General features: G+C 38.1%; 1 protein-coding gene and 1 long non-coding RNA gene across 2 annotated transcripts; both read left to right on the top strand.

Moving 5' to 3' along the window:
* The first annotated feature begins 58 nt into the window (after window positions 1-58).
* Window positions 59-2,909, top strand: LOC143363455 (uncharacterized). Its single transcript, XM_076804033.1, has 4 exons — window positions 59-98; window positions 307-1,492; window positions 2,580-2,630; window positions 2,729-2,909. The coding sequence occupies exons 1-4, from the start codon at window positions 59-61 to the stop codon at window positions 2,907-2,909; spliced, it is 1,458 nt and encodes a 485-aa protein (XP_076660148.1).
* A 14,902-nt stretch (window positions 2,910-17,811) lies between these two features.
* On the top strand, window positions 17,812-18,422 carry LOC143363417 (uncharacterized). Its single transcript, XR_013083819.1, has 2 exons — window positions 17,812-18,157; window positions 18,272-18,422. It is a non-coding gene; the product is annotated as an uncharacterized LOC143363417 (long non-coding RNA).
* The last annotated feature ends 2,365 nt before the right edge of the window (window positions 18,423-20,787 follow it).

Below are 20,787 nucleotides of genomic sequence, written 5' to 3'. Positions count from 1 at the left end.
GTTATGTTTATGTTCAAATTTGTTCTACTTTGCGCCGTGATTAGCGATTGATTTCAAGATGGTAAATCGGGACGATTTGTCGTCAGGACGGCCGAGTTGTAAGCTAAGATTTAATCCGTCACTGTATATATTGTTCATGCAAATACTCATATGTTCATATTATTGATAAAACGAACGTCGAAAAACGAAAAACGAACGAGACGATAAAAGGACGAGCAGTCTCGTCAGGTCGGACACCGGAGAAAGACGTGTTGTTAATAAATGATTTAATGCTTTCCGTCTGTTTAAATTCCTTACAATTCATAGATAGCGATGGCATATTGAGGGTCGGTGGGCGATTATCCAGATCAGAATTGCCCTATAACGCTCGACATCCAATGTTACTGCCCAAAGGGCATTCCGTTACAAGGCTAATTATCACAGACTATCACATAAAGAACTTTCATGCTGGAATTCAAAGCACACTTAATGCTCTACGACATAAATTCTGGATTCCGAACGGAAAGGGTATAATCCGAAAAATAATTCACGGATGCGTTACTTGTTTTAAGGCAAAACCCCCGGTTGTCGAGTACAAGATGGGAGACTTGCCCAACGACAGAGTCACGTTTACAAGACCGTTCAAGATATCCGGTGTTGATTTCTGCGGCCCAATTTTCATAAAAGAAAAAACACAGCGAAATCGGAATAGAGTTACGATATATTTAGCCATTTTTGTATGTTTTTGTACCAAAGCAATACACATTGAAATCGTCGGTGATTTGACCACAAACGCATTTTTAGCAACGTTACGGCGATTCTTTGCACGGCGAGGTATCAGTTCCGATATTTATTCGGATAACGCAACAAACTTCGCAGGCGCGAGCCGGGAACTCAAAGAAATATACGCATTTTTCAAATCTAAAACGACAAACGACACAATCTCGACCACGTTGGCCAACGAAGGCATAAATTGGCACTTTATTCCACCACGATCTCCGCATTTTGGCGGTTTGTGGGATGCAGCAGTTCGCCGAACAAAACATCATTTGGTAAGGACGATTGGTAATACGTTGCTTTCGTACGAGGGGTTACTAACATTCATAAACCAAATAGAAGCCATTCTGAATTCCCGTCCCATCACTCCATTGTCCACCGATCCCAACGACCTACAAGCATTGACTCCTGGCCACTTCATTGTCGGTGAACCTTTAACAAGTGTGCCAGACTACGACTTCACTGAAACACCAGTCGGCAGACTATCGTCTTGGCAGCATATACAACTAATGCGGGAACATTTTTGGAAGCGGTGGGCCAAAGACTATTTGCAGGAGCAAATCGCAAGGAAAAAGTGGTTTAAACAAAGAGCAACGAGTATTGCCGTGGGCGTGCTGGTAATCATAAGAGAAGACGATGCCCCCCCATTGCAGTGGCCACTCGGACGTATTACTGCAGTGCATCCTGGTCAGGACGGTGTCATTCGCGTAGTCACCGTAAAAACGATTCACGGAGAGTACAAACGTTGTGTAAAACGCGTAGCTCCACTTCCGTTATACGATCAATGTAAGATCTAATGTAATAAGACGTTTCTTTATATTCGAATAATCACTAACAAAGCGTAGATTAATACGAAGCTAACCCATAGGTTAAGAACATAAACAATATTCGCGTGTCTCCTTTTTTGGTTTTGTTTGTTCTCATAAACACTTTACATTATTCGTATCTTACTTATTCGTTTACATTTGTATAACTTTAGTTTAATCTAGTTATAACGAAATGTATCTATCGTATAGTCTTATTTTGAATCTTGTCGTAACAAATCATAACACATATCGTAGCAAATCGTAAAATCACATTGTATATATTATTGAACTAAATAGTTCAAGGCGGGCGGCATGTTCGGTCCCACACAGACCGAACGTGAGTTATAATAAACACGGTCGGTTGCGATAGCCAAAACACTTTAGGCGAAGCGACGGTCCCAAGATTTGGAGTGTCATCGGACACCACTTGGAGACCTCCGTGAACGAGCCCATTGAAGGGGCAATACACAAACATTTAATTTTCCAGACCATCTTTCCCATATCTCTCACACCTAATCCATTCAGATCATCTAAACACAATTCCACCAAATCGCATCCCCACTCCGACGACCAAATGCACCACCCATTAACCAATAGAAGAAGAGCCCGAGTTGACTTTATAGACGACACGACACCGAACCGCAGAAAGCTAAGATACCTCGAAGAAAACACAAATCGATCGCGTCTAGAAAACTCGTTGTACGCGTCATACCTCGCCAACTGACTTGTAAATGTTAAGTTAAAATATATTGAAGTGTTGTTCCAAAACGTCGAGTTTCATTTCAACTAGACGTAACTACCCCGTAACTCCGTCAAGGCCCGAATATCGTCCGCGAGCAAGAGAAACGGGATTTACGACCCCGCGAAGTCCAACAGGCGGACTGACGACACTTTCGGACGCCTCAGTAGGAGTGTCGACACACTAGCCAGAAGACATCAAGAAGGTAAAAAGATGCAAGGTAGAGACTCCTGAGCCAGCATCTTTGAAAAACAAAGGACTGTCCATCTTATAAAAAGGGGGAACCAACTCCTCAAACTCAGTTCATTCCGTCATAAAAGTTTCATCCAGTGAGTTACGTTTTGTCAAAGTTCATTCAGTTCTCCCAGATATAAACAATAGCAGTCCAGTTCGGTTTTTAGTTTAAAGTTCCGCGAAGTGCTTGCAGTGCCCAACGACTCCTGTACTTGGCGAGTGAATACGAAGCGACTCCTAGCGACTACTATTTTTGCGAACAAATTCGAAGCGACTCCCACAGACTCGGTAATACTAATATTATTGTTATTATTGTCATAAACGAAGTACTAGTAAGCACTCTAGCATACGCGCTATATAATCCCTATGTGTAAAATCAAATTTGCAATCTCTGATTCAGAACCTCACTTTGAATAAATCAATAATTTTGTTAGTTTCGAAATAAGGGTACAAATTTATTTAAACGATCCTCCATTTCCCGAACCGTAGCCAGTGTATGCAGGTAGGTTCGAAACTGCGTCCTATCCCCTAAAAATCATAATACGTCCCACTCGGGACGTAACACCATTATAGGGGCAGAAGTTTCAACGCAGTTTGAACAGGACAAAGTTTGCGTTTGTGTGTGTGTGAGGTCGTCTCCTACCGGTATGATCTTTGGGTTTCTCTGTTTAAGAACCCTCCCACGCCCTAAAGAACAAATTCGGTCATTCAAAATAGGCAGAATTTTTCATCAAAATAGACAGTTTTTTTCGAATATCTCGGAAAATAAAGAGACCGCAGCACAGTGCGGACAAATGGCCTGTTTTCGGGCACTTCTCGTAATTTGGTTATTAATGTATATATTAATATATATATATAAGGCACTAAAACTCAAGGAACGTAAAGAATATATTTCGCAGAAGTTATAAGGGAATAGCAATCCCTAAGACCCCTATCCTATAAATTCCAAATTCAAGAAAACAAGATCTATTCAAATTAAAACATTGATAAAGAAATAATGAGAAAATACCTGTAAAATTTCTTCTTAACTGTTGAAAACAAAACACGAGGCCCTGGGGTGACCGAGGAACCAGTCAGTGAGGTGAACAGCGAACCCACATTGCATCCAATGGCCGGCCTCACACTTAAAACACTGAAAATAAATAATAACATGTATTCAACGGCAGAAGGTAAAGTTTTCAAGCTACTACACGCGGTAAGGAAAATAAATTGTAGGGACAACTTCAGAATAAATGAAGGGATCGTTTGCGGTGCAATTAGAAATCGTCTGTACCTGAAATACTTGCACTTGTGAAGACTTCATTTAACGTTTATGAACTCAATGGATACATATACAATAGTATATCATGAATAAATTACTTCTGTGAATTTGATTGCAAAGTTTAAGAACATTGACCCCTTCGACTCGATAATTTCATAGGGTGGATAATAAAAATCTCCTTGTGGATTTTAACCAAAGAACCCTCCCCCGCCCTAAAGATCAAATTCGGTCATTCAAAATAGGCAGAATTTTTCATCAAAATAGACAGTTTTTTTCGAATATCTCGGAAAATAAAGAGACAATTCATGTCAATTTTCATCCTAATATAAATTTTTTTGCAAAAGAAATATATTTTATATGGTGATATAGACTAACATTGAATTTTGCACAGTAAATTTTGAATCTAACTCAAGACTAACTCAAACCTACCTCGAAAACTAATCCAAATGTAGTCCAAACCAAACCCGATAATACGTACTTACACCCGGCACGTCGCGAAATGGCGTTCGTTACTAGCGCGACCATTGCAAATGGCTGCTCTGAGGTGACTACGTGCCGGAAAGTTAAAAACGAGGTAGGTCGAAACAAAAAAACGCGAAGTCCGCGACGCGACTTTTAGGGGAAAACAACCGAAGAAATCGATCGCCGCGACGCACTTGGTTGTGACAACGGCCGCCGAAGGGCACAAACACCGTGATATATCTGTAGAAATAGTCGCGCGATCGTACCATGCTGACACATACGCACCCCTCGGACGTACACATACAGGCAAAATTCAATGTAGTAGTAGCTCCAGTTTTTCGCGAATATTTCATAAATTAATGCTGAACAGCGGTTATATGTATAGGAGAAAGTTCAGAATATTGAGTTTTACAGTATATTTAAATTTTATCAAAATCGGTGCGGCGCGGGGGCATCTCCTGGGCACTCGGGTAACCGGGTAAATAAGATATATTAAATAAATAAGATGACATTTGCGCCAAAAACGACAACATTTGGTGTGCAGCATGTAAAAAAGGACTAGAATAATCTATGTCATATTTCGAAAAGAGCGGTTCGGGGTGGGGGTGTCCAAAAGTCTTATTAACCCTTAGCACTCGAATGATGACTGTAATGCACCACTAAAAATTGTTGTATCATTATTCAAAATATTTTTTACATTATCAAATTTGTTTGTATTTAATAAATTACTAAACATTCGGTATTGTACGAGTAAGTTGCACTATTTTCGTATATATAACATGAAAAAAAATATATAGGAGGGCAATATTCTAGGTCGGAAGAAATGTTTCATTTTGGAATTGAAATAGCTTCGAGTGCAAAGGGTTAAACAACATTTTTATATAAAACTTAAAAAGTTACATACCTTCATCGCGTAGATCTGGTTCGACGGTTCGACGGCTTAGGCAAGACTAACTCGCAAGCTCCGTCAGCCGGATGACCTGACTACTTCAGTGGGGGGATTTTCGTCGGGGTTTTTGCGCATGCGCGTCCGGCGCAGTAATGTATCTATATTGTGACGACAGTAGTGGGGTACTATTATTGGCAGGAAAAACCGGAAGTGTCCAGGACGAGACGACGAAACAAGCGTGTTACATATTTTTGATAAATTATTATTACCATTTGATTGGCATACACATGTTATACATTCATTTTTCATAATCAAATCATTTTGCGAAATTATACGGGATGACTAAAGTACCCCATTTTAGCCAAAATTGTACTTTAATCATGCTACAATCGTCGCGCCTGCGCCAACAAATCCGATCAATATCCCATCACTAGACCAACAAGGAAGCGAATCTTCCACCAATATCTCCTTCTTTTTCCTGCATACGATCATGTCCCTGCGCAGACCAGGACCTTACAGAAGTGGCCCCTTACCTAGGCGGATTGCAATTTCCAGGAAGACCGTCATGGACCCAGATTTAATTGAATATTTGTGTTTTAATGTTTTGATTCGAAAGTCGATCAGCTCGAAGTCGCTGATTACGAAATTGAACGCAAAATTTAAAAAAACAAAATGGCAGATCCAATATGGCGAACGTGTACGTTACGAAATTGTTCGTTCTGTTAAAAAATTAGTATTCTAAGGTTTTCGGGATCGCCGGTTACAGATCCGCACTCAAAATTAAAAAAAATGGCGGTCGTGTATTTGCAAAAATTATTTGATTTCCGCAAAAATTTGAAATATAACGTTTTGAGGTCTCTGATTGTGGACGTAAATTTTGAAATTAAAAAATATCACTGATTCAAATTTTTTTAATCACAAGGAAAACTTTCCTTGTAAAACGAATTTCGGTATCGCACGATGCTGAAAAATTACATTAAAAAAACATAAGTCGTGTCTCTGAGAGTAAAACTGTCGCGATTTACTCTCGAGAGAAAAATTCGTCAGTGTTTTATTTTGCAAGATAGGAATAGCACTCTCCGATAGCATTGGAGATCTCAAACGGCCACGCACCCTTAAGGGGGCCGGCATGGTTTGAAATCCATATACGTATGCAAGGGTCAAAATCTAGACAAACTGCCGCTTCAATATTGCAATGAGCAGTTTAGAAGTGGTCAATTGTGTTTCCTAAAAGTCCAATCTACGTCTGTATAGAGTCCAAATTGCGAATTTCTACCTCATCGTGGAGTAATTTGTAATATTCGGCAGAAAATTCGAATTCTGAAGCAAGTATGACGTCACAAGATGGCTGCCGCTAAGAGATTCTCTTAATTTCGAGAGATTTAGTGTTCGTATCGAAAAAAAGGCTCTATACAGACGTAGCAAAGACATGTACAAACACGGTGGTATGCATTTTTAATTGATTACTTACTTATTGAAGACGTAAAATGTTTAGAAAAAAAGGCACAGCGTAACACAGCGTGACAGTCAAGGCCAAATGCCTGCCGGCCCCCGAATTTAAAATGTCTTGTAACTATGCGAATCCCCTTTCTGATGCAGCTGTGAATCCCCTGTCTCGTTCCCTTTATTGTTACCCCTATACGATACCCCTATTACCTTTGTATGAAGCAGATTATGTACAGGGTGTATAAATAGTAACGGTCATCCGTCCTAGGGATGAATCTACATCTCTGGATCGGTGGACGTTTATAAGAGAAACTTGCCGTAAAATTGTTTATAACGAAGAAACTTGTTGTTACAGTTTCTTTTTTACATTGACACCTTCTGCTGATCGAGAAGAGAAAAAGCTTGAAAGGAACAATATGTCGCAAACAAATAGTTATTGAGATAGAAGCTGTTAAAGTTTTTGCAAAATTGGATTGTGTGGAGTTTACACATATAGGAAATATGAAAGTGATTACTAGGTGACAATCTAACAAAATATCAGAATTTAAAATTACTTTGGAAATTATTGCGATATTTATAAAATAATGATTCTTAAACAAAAAATATTCTGTAATAATTATAGAATAAAAAAAAAAACAGAATAAATACAATCTACAAGTACTGACAAAATTCAATCGTTCTTATGGAGATCCTTAGTAGAAAACGCTGTTTTTTTCTTCGTCAACTGATTTCGATGAAATTTTCAGTATGCGTATCAGTAACATTGATGTACTTGAATAATGATGCAGAATAAAACAATTACGCTGCACAAGAATGTGCTGTGAAAACATGGAATGGCACGGTAGGAGCCGCTTGCTTCCCCTACCAAATCTCTTTCGCGCAGCTCGCATCTTTACCGGGCTGCGGTGCCCCTTCGTCTTTTCCCTCGTACGACTCAGCTTAGCCGACCACGTTGGTGGGAAAAGCGTTTTGCCAGGGGCAGGCATCTGTTCCCATAGATGACCTACATGGCGTTGATCGAAATAAAACATCGAAGTACCTCGAAACGATCAAGTAACAAGACATACAACCCAGATATTTTCTTTGTAGAAATGTTCTAGCGAGAAATGAAAAATTCCGTCTTCAGGACAAATATTTAACAAATGCAGTTTTTAAATATTCAAGACAGGCCCGAATAAAAAACGGTAATAAAAAGTAACCCTCAAATTTTTCTCTACGATTGTGACCAATTGCAATTTTTTGAAAAAAATTCTGTTGGTTTGTGACACTAATTTTTCTAATATCTCGAAAAGATTAAAGTCGTTTGGTCCAATTATTAAAAAATTGTCTTATTACAGTTGTGGACATTACACGACGCTGTAATACTGGTATAACACTATCATCGAATAGGGGGTAGAAACGCAATTATCAGGTAGCATCCTCGTAACAGGCTCTGCTCTAAAGACAGAGGAAAATATTATTTCAGTAAATGGTTCAATTTATTCCAAATCGTTTGCATACTTGGAGAATTACGCGTTTGATTTTAGTGACTTTTTTGTTATTTCGATAAGTCCTCGTTTGCGAAAAGTCAGAGTATTTTATTTGAACAATAAAACGATTCACTCGTTCGATTCTCACTCTCCTTCAAAATACTATTTCATCGGAACTGTGTAATAACGATCGCGTTACGAACGCTGCAAACAATCTTGTTTTATCTGCATTTCGTTTTTCTTATTTGATTTTCCTCAAATGAATTCACAGAGTCGGTCGTTGAAATTGTCGCGCGTGTATGGCAATCGCGATTTCATTCGTGCAAGAAAAATCAAATTAATTTTCCCCACGTAGACATTCAATATTACATATGAAGCATAGAACGATTCAGAGAGAAACTCTTCGCGTTTTTGTAATCATATATTGTTCACATTTCGTAAGAGGATGTGTTGCGTTTGATAAAATGTTACACCTTAAAGAAATATTGCCGAAACAAACGCTGGTAGCGAACGCGTTAATTATTTCTATCGGTGTGTTGTCTCACCACTGTATTAATACGAAAATGTGTGCAAAATCGAGGGTGCGCAACAAGATCCAGCAACTCGTAACAGCGTCCCTGGCAACGGACATAGTCGCCAGATCAATACTTGTCGCCGCTCGAATTTCCTCTTCTTTTTTTTTTTAAGGGTGAGGGGGAAAATGCCGTACGCACACCCCAGAATGGGGTAGTGTGGGGCTCAGGTCGCAGACGTTCGGCGTACCCATACCCACTAAAAACCTAACCTCACTAGGGATGGTCAATAGACCGCCCCTCTACTTCCACGCTCCTAGCCCGTGGTATGAGAGAGAATGAGGCCCCACTGTCCGCATTTCTCTCCTTCACTCTTCTCACGGAACTCTTCCCCACATGTTCTTGGCTCTTTTGAATTTCCTCTTCTACAAGTCTTCTGCAAACAGAGGGTAACTTTGTCCCCTCAATTCGTGCTCTCCCTCCTCATCTAGGGACACTGAACGTGGAACGAACGAGGAGTTCATGCAATAAATGAGGTTGCAACAGGCGAGGTTATACTGTAATTATTAATATTTCCATCGATATTTTACCGATCGTATATGACACCACATTTTAAAAGAGGACGTTTTGAAGAATATCATATGATGAAGCTTGTTGCCAAAACAACCGCTAGTAGCAAACACTAGTAGCAAACGCGTTAATTATTTCTCTCTCCGTCGTCATGTTTTCTATAATCGTATCAATTGGTCACAGATTAAATCTGTGATTAAATCATCTGATTAAATCTGGATGAATTCAAAAACTGTAAGCAATTCTCCCTCTAAATTCTCCTCCCTCGGCCTGGGTTCGGCCTGAAAGAGTATGCTTCTGTTTCAACTGAAGAAAAGAGTGGTATTTGCTGAGAACACGTGGGTGGTGCCCACCGCGACACACATTTTGTGCAAAAGACTTATGTTGCGCAAAAAAAATTGCCCTTTCTATGGGCGATGCTTTATTTCTAGAGAAACTGTTTGTCCCTGAGCCTCGTGGCTGGAAGAATTATGGCAGTGGAACTAACAAAAGTGAGAACACCTCTCCTCACCGGAACAATGTTTCTCTTTCCTTGCGTCGCACAGTGTGTCGTCCAATGGAAAAAAGTCCGAAAATCAAAGTGTAAGATCTGCAAATTTATGTATCCTAAAATGTTCGTAACAAAACGTAGTTTCTAAAACTGCCTTAAATTTTAACTGAATAAATCAATTTGTTATTAAAATTGAGGCTGAAACTTCACTGTCAAATTCCGCGCATTTTTTAAAACATGCGTCCCTCGCAAGCTATTTGGTTTTTTAATTTGATTTTTACAGGGTGTGTTTAGCATTATTAGACCTTCAATCTCCCAAAAAGTTTTTTTAAATTATCGCAGTTTGTCCTAATTTTTTATGTTTAACATTTATCAACTTTGATTAGAGTTTTAGAAAAAGTACATCAAAGTACACCCGTGAATTTTTTACAGTAATTGGTGGCACATTAAACTTTAATTTCGCATTGGTTTAAATCTGCTCACATTTGCTCAAGCGGAGAAAATATAAATATAATTAAATTCCAAGAAATAATTCAAGAAGCTAGAGAATTATATTTAAAACATTATAATTGGTATGTGATGCCGGTAACTACGCATAAATTACTTTTCCATGCAGTTGAAATTATTAAAAATACAATTGTTCCTATTGGCAAATTATCCGAAGAAGCTCTAGAGGCTCAACATAAAAATATAAAATATTTTCGGGAACATAATACCCGCAAGACATCAAGAGAAAATTCAAATAAAGACCTATTAAATCGTCTTCTACTGGAGTTGGATCCAATTATTGCCCATTATAAAAAAAAAAACATACGAAAAAAGAAAAAAAGGATTTTGCAGATATAAGAGACTATTTATTATTAAATGAAACATCCTACTTATCAGATTCCAACTCAAACACTTGTTCTGATGATAGTGAAGCTGAAGTAGTATAGTACGTACACATATTATTTAATAACATATTATCTATGTTAATTTATTAATTAATTAATTTATTCATTTTATTTATTTCTAGGTAAAATAAAGGAATTCTCTTAAGGATTCCTAAGTTTTAATTCCTCCTTGTGAAGATTTGAATAAGTAATGTATACAGTATTGTACTTTTTTTTTAAATTTTCGTTAAAATTGTAAACTACGTTTTATGCAGTAAAAAAAACATAAGAATTTATTAAAACATAAGAGTTATCGCAATTAAAAAAGAAATTTTTTTTTAATAATTAAAAAAAAAATTTTTTTATATACCAATCGATTCGCCTTTGCATTTTATTTCAAAAAGTATTAAGATACTTTACTCGAAAATTTCATAATTTAAGAGTTATGACTTTTTTCCCGAATTCCCATATACTCGACACACTGTGCGTCGCTGAAAACGTACCAATGCAATTATTGGCCACGCCTGACACCGATTCCTACGGAAACATTAAACTCTTATTCGTTATGTTCCGTCGAAATTCCTTGATCGGGAGATTAAATATCTTCACATTCAAATTCGCGGAATTTAAAAGCTTTGCATCAGCCGAATGAGAGCATCGTATTTAACAATTATATTTTGAAGAATTATTCATCCCAGGCTAAACGAACAATAATTAACAAGACTGTTAATTAAAAATGGATGGATCAAACGCAAAACAGTATAGAAGCATTTAGAAAATCTAGAAACGCTTAAATGATTTAAAAGGGAAATAAATTTGATCTCTTTTTTGGTGTGTCTTTGGTTTATTTCGCATTAGAATTCTATCGCCCGAGCTACTCGATGACTTTTCTCTCTACTTCAACGTGCAATCTCGATAATTGATCCCGGATACTCGAAAATTGATCCCTTAGAGTCTTGAAACTCAATGCTGGAAGCGGATACCATATTTTAATTTTGCATCGAATTGAAATGTATAAATTCTATGGACGCATACAAACCCGCAGTCTACTTATACTATTTTTAATGACTCAACTATCTCTTTAACGATCGTATATAAATCTCCATGAGCTGCAAAAAGCATCGACTTCATCAAAGCTGCTGCAATGGAAAAATCGTGTCCCGCCATTGTACAACAGGATATTTTCGTACCAACCCACACGAATCTATCCGTGTTTGTATATTTCAAAAAAGTGTTGAGCATGTCGAAAAATTATTAGTTTTGCAGATATTTTAATTTACATAATGATAAACGATCCCAACAAGCTTCGCAATTGTTGATCCAACTAATTTTCCGAGAACAGGACATCAACGAATGAATTTCTTAGATTAATGGCCGTCCAGAAGGCGATTTCATACCCTTCATCCTACACGGAAGCCAAACAAGTGGCTCGGTTGTCGAAGCAGGAGATAAGCTCGTTGATGAATAATATCGCAGCTAAATGGGCACTGGAGAGAAACAATTTGTCAAACATGCGAAACCCTGGTCTGAGATATTTGATCTCGGACGGATGAATCTCTGGAGCAATTGGACGCCATTCGACAGTCGGCGATTGTGTTCCGGTAAATTGGAACATTCTGTTGGAACTACGCTCGGGGATTCCATGAATTCCAGCGAGAGAGAGAGAGAGAGAGAGAGAGAGAGAGAGAGAGAGAGAGAGAGAGAGAGAGAGAGAGAGAGAGTGGGATGGCGGGAGGGTGTAAGAGAAAGTGGAAGAAACCGATACACCAAATCGAACGTATCGACATGACGCGCCGGGAATCCTTGGTAGATTCTCCCGTGTAATCTTGGCACCATTGGAGCAGTCTATCTGGCGGCTTGTACCTTCTGAACGGCTTAAAGTGCTTGTATCGATAGCGAAAATTCCATTTAATCGGAGCGACATTGATCGACGAAATCAAACGAGCGAATTACAACTCGCAGGCTCGCCAGCCCTGTCTCTTGAACCTTCTCGTTTCTCTCAAATTTTCTAATTAAACAAGATAATTTATCATTCGTTTCCTTCCTTTTATTTGAGCCTTGCTACGGGCAAAACATGGGGCAAAGTATTGATATAGTCTCCGCACAGTCATAATTCAGTTTCGAACCTTACTCCTCCGTTATTGTGAAAGAGGACATTTTTGAGAATTTATTCGAGAAAAATCGATGAATCGATTTAAGGTTTGTTCTATTAGAAACGGACTACCTTGTGGTGACTGGTTAGAAAGATTCTCGTGGTTCTACGGAAATAAATATGGCTGATAAATTAATCGACTTAATTCTGGTCTTATTGCAAAGAGTACGCTTCGTCGTATATTTAAAAAAATTGTGGCAATTTTATGAAATCAAATATGCCCGAAAAACTAATTTCCGTATTACGTAGGTACATCTTTCCTCCCCTTTATTGTGAGCTCTTAAAAAATTGATTTTAACGGTACACAAATTTTAACAAAATCGTCGCAATCGTACAAAAACATATAAAGTCTAAAAATTTATTTCCGTTCTACATCCGCCGCCGGTTTACCTATTTCTTTCTAATCGATACCTGCTTCATCAGACGTGGCGTACCTACCAGAGTTGGGCATTATTTAGATAAAAAATTATATAAATAACGATTCGAATAAAAGATACTTTATCTTTATTCGTTATTCGAAGGTTGTAACCGTACTTTCCTTTCTTTTCACTCTACCCGAATACGTTGCTACCTGTATCCCTACTTCGCTTCTCGAAATTATCTTTAATCGTTTCGCAGGGCCTGCTACTACCCTATTCTTCGAAAACCCGCGAGTTCGCGAGATAGAATGGATTCGTGCCTCCAGGCACTGGAAAGCGGCGAGGTTTGGACGAGTTAAATGAGATGTTATAGACCCAGATATGGTAACAAAGGATATCTATATTCTGGCAAGAACTGTATACAAAACAAATACCACCGCGGTGACGAGTAAAACAAAACGCGTCGGGCTCCTGCGTCGAAGGTTCGCGACGCGTAAATAAATCGTTTCAACGCGTGTCGATCGCTCGCGGTACGCTCGCTCGACTCTACGTCCGGTTTTCGGAATCAATTTAGAATAATGACCCAGCGTGGATCACGGCCCGCGAAAAGCAGTTCGTGACCCGTCTGACCACCCTTACACTCGGCCGGACAATCGTACGAGTGATCAGGATGGAGACACACACAAAATCGCCTTCACTCTACGCTTCCAATGAGCCTGCCCTTCAGCACGTAACGTGGCCTCTGAGCAGTCTGAGACAAGGCGGCGGCAGAGTGCCCGTGATCGTGCAAAGTCCGATTGCTCCAATCTGACCCGAATTCCGCGATCGAACGACATCGTACCCGTCAAACCATCCAGGCACCTGCCCGCTGTTCGTACAAGTGGCCTGGGTGGAGACGCACACTAAACCTTGGTCACTCCACGGGACGCACGAGTCTACTCTCTGGCATGATACATGGCCTCGGAGTGTTCTCGGGTACCGGTCACGGCAGAGTGCCCACGATCGTGCAAGGCTCGATCGTCTCGATTCAGTAGAGACGCACACTAGACCTCGGTTATTCCACGGGACCAATAGGTTCACCCTTTGGCACGATACGTGGCCTCGGAGTGATCTCTGACAAAGGTCAAGACGGAATACTCGGGATCGTGCGATGCTCTATCGTACGGATTCGGGGGAGACTCGCACTAAACCTCGGTCGCTCTACGGGACCCAGGAGTCTACCCTTTGTCACGATACGTGGCCTTGGAGTAATCTCTGATTAGGTCACGACAGAGTAGCCGCGATCGTACGAAGTAGGAGAGTAGGCTCGATTAAGGTCACGACAGAAAAACAGCGATTGCGTGAAAAGAAATAGTCCCGATCCGGACGAGACTCGCAGAAAACCACGGCAGTTCCTCGGGACCCAGCAGTCCACTCTTTGGCACGATTCGTGGCCTCAGAGTACGCTCTGTCGAGGTTTCGAAGGAACAACCGCGATCATGCGATGATCGACTGTCTCGCTTCGACCCGTGCGGTACACACAGTATCCCTCAAACGATACTTCTACCATAGACGAGGTATAGGAGTAGACCAATCACCCAATGTATTTTTCTGTCTCACGCTCGGGGGGCTCTAGAGCCCCCTTACCATTCCGTGTCAGATCCTACCGTATCAGCCAGAACTAGTATTGTATAAATGATGAATGAAACAAAAGAATGTTGTGTCCTTTTAATTTCGTTACGCCTGTTACGCGAGTGCATCGAAGGAGACGTTTCTACATGGGGAAGCTTATATTCAGGTAAATCATATACATACATATATATTATTTTATATTGCATGCGCTTAGTAAATATCGCATTTACTATTATAGAAAGCTAGTGTTCCGTAATCTGCTTATTTTCTCTCTAATCACTTTGCTATCCTATTTCTCGCATACAATGAAGCGGAATGAACGGAAAACTCACTATAAAAAGTGTGCCTATTCCTTTTGTGGTTTAACAAACCGTACTACAACGAACAATATTTCTTTTCATTCATTTCCAACGAGAGATAGTGATAGGTGCATAACGTGCCTGATTAACTGTGGCGTAGATGATTGGGTGGAAATGTCTGATAAAATATTACAAAATCAATATGTGTGCAGTCAACATTTTTCTAATAATTCTTTTTACGCGTCGGGTAGACTGCGCAAAGATGCCGTACCGGAAATTTTTCATTCGTCCGATATGAATAATAATAGTTTTAGCACTGAGTCAGACACTATGTCTATACAGGATGACATGTCATCAATACAAAGTTGTAATGGTTTGGAACAGCAGCTAATGGAAACCTAGGTGCAATTAGAGGAAGAGAAGAAAAAATATAAGGCTCTTCGCTTGCAATTGCGGGCAAAGTGTAAGGCAATAAATCGGTTGCAAGATAAGCTTTCTTCAGGCAATATCGATGATACATGTTTGAAGAACGCAATTTCTAAAAGAATTTCCGGGTACTTATTGACATTTGTCATCCTCATATTGCTTAAACTCAAATCGTGGAGAATTTTTTCGAAAAAGGAGCAACAATTATGCCTTACAATGCACTACACTTCTCCCGTTTTGTACCATAAAATGCGTGAAATTTTTGGTTTTCATTTGCCAAGTCCATCCACAATTAGTCGATGGTTCGGGAAAATCGACATTTGGCCAGGAATTTGTCCAAATTTATTTAACGCGATAAAATTTAAATCTTCTTACATGGAAATTGCAGATCGTAATTCCACCCTTGTATTTGATGAAATGGCCATCAAAAAGTGTCTCGATTTCCACCCAAAACGGCAGGTCATTGAAGGTTTCGAAGATTTAGGATTTTTGGGTAGAAATGTAGCTGTGGGTACACAGGTTCTTGTATTTATGATACGCGGGCTGTTCACTAATTGGAAACAACCTTTGGCTTTCTTTGTATCAAAAACTGGTGTTAAAAAACATGATTTATCAATTACTTTAGATGAAATATTAGATGCACTGCATGAGACAGGTTTGAAAGTCAGAGCAGTTGTTTCCGATCAGGGAAGTAGTTATCAAAGCGTAGCAGATGAACGTGTTTCTGTTGAGAAGCCATTTTTTTATAAGAAATGGTCAAAAAATGTATTACATTTTTGATTATTTACATTTATTCAAGAGCATTAGGAATAATTTATTAAATTATGATTTTTCTATTAATGACTGTATAGTTTCGTGGCGCGATGTAGTACTTCTCTGGAATTTGGAGAAAGATAAAAGTACGCGAGCAGCTTACAAATTATCCGATAAACATTTTTTTCCAAATTCTTTTGATAAAATGAAGTGTAAGCTTGCTCTTCAAGTTTTTAGCAAAAGAGTGTCAGCTGCTATGTTTACCGCTTCACTCACTGGTAGCATTAATACAAATACTGTACAACACACAGCTAGTTTCTTTGAAACGCTTAATGATTTGTTTGGTAATTTAAACAGTCGATCTACCAGTGATCCAAATCCCATGAAGCGTGCTATTTCGTGTTTTAATAACATTGATCAACATTTAATTGCGCATGTTACCAACATGAGCAATTGGTTTGTACTTTCTTCTAACGGTCGTAAAACACATCCATGTCTTTTGGGATTACGGCAATCTATAAATGCCACCTTGCAGTTGTGGAACGATTTAAAAGAAGAAGGCAGTATGTTCCTTATAACATCACGCTTAAACAGCGATTGCATTGAACATTTTTTTTCCGTTCTTCGAATGCACGGTGGCACCTATGATCGCAATCCTTCGGTAAAAGCGGTGCGTCTTGCAATTCAAAAAAATATATTATTGAATTTGAATCGTAGTATACATAGTGGTAACTGCATGCCTGATGACGATGCACCGTTAATGCCGGGGGATATGATAGCACAATGTGAATCAGCCACGTTGGAATCAGATGCTTCATTGTCTGCTATCCAAGAGAACACAGATGATGATAGTTTTGATGACAATATTGAAATCGATAATATTGAAGAACTGTCAACATCGGTGTGCTAGCTAGAATCGTGTGCGCTTGAATACTTTGCAGGGTATATCGCTAAAAAATGTATTGAAAAATCGGGATGTCGTAGGTGTTACGATATGTTTTTGGAGAATAATGCAACGTTCACACGAGACGAGCAACTACTGTTATCCTTTAGAGCATATATTGTACACGATAACATTGAATTTGGGCATCTTTGTGTCCCGAGTGTACATTTTTCGGCCATTTTTAAAATTATAAATAAAACTTTTGACATGGTTTACCCATCCATACGCAGCGAGGCATTCATATTAGATAAACTATCGATATTTTCGATAATTTCACGTTCTGTGGAACAGAAATATCCAAACTGCTTTAACCAAGATGAATGCGCTGAACATAAGAAAGACATTGTATATTTTACATTAACAGTAAAAATTCATAAGGATACAGTGTGGCTCGGCAAGAAATGTAGATGTATAAAAAATTCCGCGAAAACATTTTCCAAATTATCGCATTTCAGACATGTTTAAATTTTTTCATTTTTATCGATAATCCTGTTGGTATTTCAATATACTTTTTAAGTGTGTCTATAATAAATTCATTAAAATCAGTTATTAATCATATTTTCGGAATTTCATGCATAGAGATTTGCGTATACGTCGTGTATATGAAATTCTGGAAACTAGGTTAATAAACATTTTGTAAATGATTTTTTTATAGAAGCAATTAAGAAATATATACAGCTGCATTGTAATATTTGAAATACATTTGTAGTTGCTTTGGCTCGAGGAATATGGTGATTGTAGTAGTTTGGTTTGGATGTTTTATTATCATGCAAAGACTTTGTATTATATTCTTAACGATTTTTTTGCTTGATTTATTCTTTTTTTCACGATTCGGAGTACACTCAATGTTCTTTTACTTAATAAAATGTGTAAATATATAACTTCGTATATTTTATTGTGGTGTATACGTTTGTACACGTATGCTGATGTTGGTAAACATTTAATGTACTCTGGGATGGATAAGACCTTCTTTCACGCCTTCACGTGGCCCATCCTGTTAATTTTATTACTTTGACCACTGCATGTACTACATCAATGCATTGGGAAGTAATAGAAGAACTAAGATGAAAGAGTGGCATGCTATTACAATTGCATTATACGTATAATGGTATATCTGGTTTTAATAGTAACGTGGCTTGATTTTTAAAGCCCAATAACTAGTAGAATTTATTACATATGTAAAAGTATGTTTTTATGTCTAATTGTAATGTATTCTTTCTAGGAGATCATCTGCGCATATACATATATAATGTACATGTATGTATATGTAGGGAGCATCAAGAAGCACAAATTCACCCACATGCGGAGGAATTCATATTAAAAACATTATTATGTATTTTTGCTAGTATTTAAATATATCATTATTAATGTTACTTTTTTGGTAAATATTCCGCGTAATTATGTATATTTATTTACACTTTATTCCTACACACTTCCTTAACATCCTTTTCATTCTATTTATGGCGTGTTTGGACTCATTTTTACCAGAAAAATATTTACAATTTGTTGTTCATATTTTCATAACATGACAATAAATTATTGCAAAAATTAGATTTTTATTATTAAGCAATGCTTATGAGCTTGCATTGTTGTGTCCGGTAGCTGCTTGCCTGACTGACAATGAGCCACTTAAATTCTCAAGACCACGATCGGAAGAAATTACGAAAGGAAACATTGTAACACATTGCCTATTAATAATGAACAACCAGAACCCAACTGTCTTATTATTAAAAATATCGTAATGAAAATATTATGAGCCGATTGGAGATGTTTTTCTGATAAAAACGAATCTAAATTCGCTATAAATCGGAGAATAACGAAGACTAAATTAATATTGAAAACTCTTATGGAAAACGGTTTCGGTAACGAATCTTGCCTACGCGGCCGCGCCGTCCCACGGCAGGGGGGGGGGAGTCTAACCCCTCCGCCGACTCGTAACGTCGTCAGAGCTGCCTGCTCGACTATTCGACGCGTTCCACCGATTAGCGCAATCGATTCCCGGTTCGGCGAAGCGCACATTTTGCTACAACTTTTAAAATTAGGACTAATTCTCTTTAAAAATCGGGTTTAATGGTGTGTACAGAAATAAGTTCTATAATTTTTAAGTAATTTTTTTTTGTCCATTTTTAAGATATAGCCAGAAAAGATGATGAAAAGTGCTCCCAAACCAAATTTATTTTTAGTCGCACCATGCTCAACAAAAAATTATAAAAAAAATTCATCAATATTCTACCTAATATCATACACGACTAAGATTTTTTTCATAATTTTTGGTTGCAAAATCGATTTTTAAACAACTCCGAAAGCATAAAATTGACGATTTTATATCGAACTTTTCAGTTGACCACGTTTATGTTATTATGTTATTTGTGTCTCATCGTGATTATTAATATGAATTTTTTTCGAAAAATCGATTTTGCAAACCAAAAATTATGAAAAAAATCTCAGTCGTGTATGATATTAGATAGAATATTCATGAATTTTTTCGTAATTTTTTGTTGAGCATGGTGCGACTAAAAATTAATTTGGTTTGGAGGCACTTTTGACCATCTTATCCGGCTTTATCTTAAAAATCAACAAAAACAATTATTTCAGAAATATAGAACATATTTCAGTATACGACATCAAACCCGATTTAAAAAAAATTTCTAGTCCAAATATCGCATTGATATCTTTATTAGTTTAAAATTTGTAGCAAAATGTGCGTCTCGCCGAACCGGGAATCGATTGCGGTTCAGGCGCTCGATATTTTGGTAATGTGACGACGATACGTCTGAGTGGGGCCAAGCCGGCGAAAGGGTTTGCCCCCACCCCCGCCACGTGGGACGGCGCGCCGCGCCGCGGCGTCCCATGATTCTGGCATCACGACTGGACGAGTCTGATCGAGCTCGATGAATGCAGTTGTGTTCGTACGTGTCGTACAACATATTGCGTTCGTCGTTTATTTTCTCACTACAAACGTGAAAGAAAATAACACAACTACATTCTGAGTCATATAGATTGACATCTCGCAAAAAACGATCAACTACATAATTATTGATTAATTAATTCTTAACTCTTTCGAATTTCACAATTAATATTAATTGATATTTTACATGATTCTTTGAAGCTAAAATTTATGTTGTTTAAATGAAATATACATGAAAATATATAGTAAATTTCAATTTAATTTCTTTTTCAAATTCAGTTACAAAATATATTCAAAATGGATGCGCATCAATAGTGTTAAAAAATTATAGAAATGCGAATAATAATTATACGTATGGAGAAATGTATAAATAAAATGTATAAAATGAATGTATGAAAATTGTATTTCTATAATTTGAAAATGTGGTATCTATATTTATTTAATGTTATATTTGTAATAATTAATATTATATTTTTTATGATATCTAATAAAAAAATATAATTTGAACATATAGTCATCCCGTACATAACTCGTCAATCATTTGTATTTGACCAGATTTTATCATTCTTGTGGATCTAGTTCCAGCAGTTATCGTTCGTCAGCGTAGAGGGCGTAAGAAAACCAGTTGTTTACATATGAAACACGAAGCCCCATATGGTGATTGGTCTACTCCTATACCTCGTCTGTGCTTCTACGTACCCAGTAACTATGCTTTAACCTTGAATTAGGATTTGTATCGCGAGACGAATGTATTGTGTCTGTTCGACGCGTCGATCGCGACTCCTCGGTTTGAGGCGCGTACACGTTGAGAGCAGGAAGGACGGTTTTTG

This window comes from Halictus rubicundus, unplaced genomic scaffold (genome assembly GCF_050948215.1).
Source record: "Halictus rubicundus isolate RS-2024b unplaced genomic scaffold, iyHalRubi1_principal scaffold0047, whole genome shotgun sequence".
NCBI classification, from domain to species: domain Eukaryota; kingdom Metazoa; phylum Arthropoda; class Insecta; order Hymenoptera; family Halictidae; genus Halictus; species Halictus rubicundus.
The sequence above is the reverse complement of the archived record's forward strand: the minus strand, read 5'-3'. Positions and strand labels throughout refer to the sequence as shown.

Coding starts and splice junctions, on each gene's coding strand:
- LOC143363455 (XM_076804033.1), top strand. CDS start 59: ATGGTAAATCGGGACGATTTGTCGTCAGGACGGCCGAGTT. Junction 99..306: donor GTCGTCAGGACGGCCGAGTT/GTAAGCTAAGAT, acceptor TACAATTCATAG/ATAGCGATGGCATATTGAGG. Junction 2,631..2,728: donor CGTCATAAAAGTTTCATCCA/GTGAGTTACGTT, acceptor AAGTGCTTGCAG/TGCCCAACGACTCCTGTACT.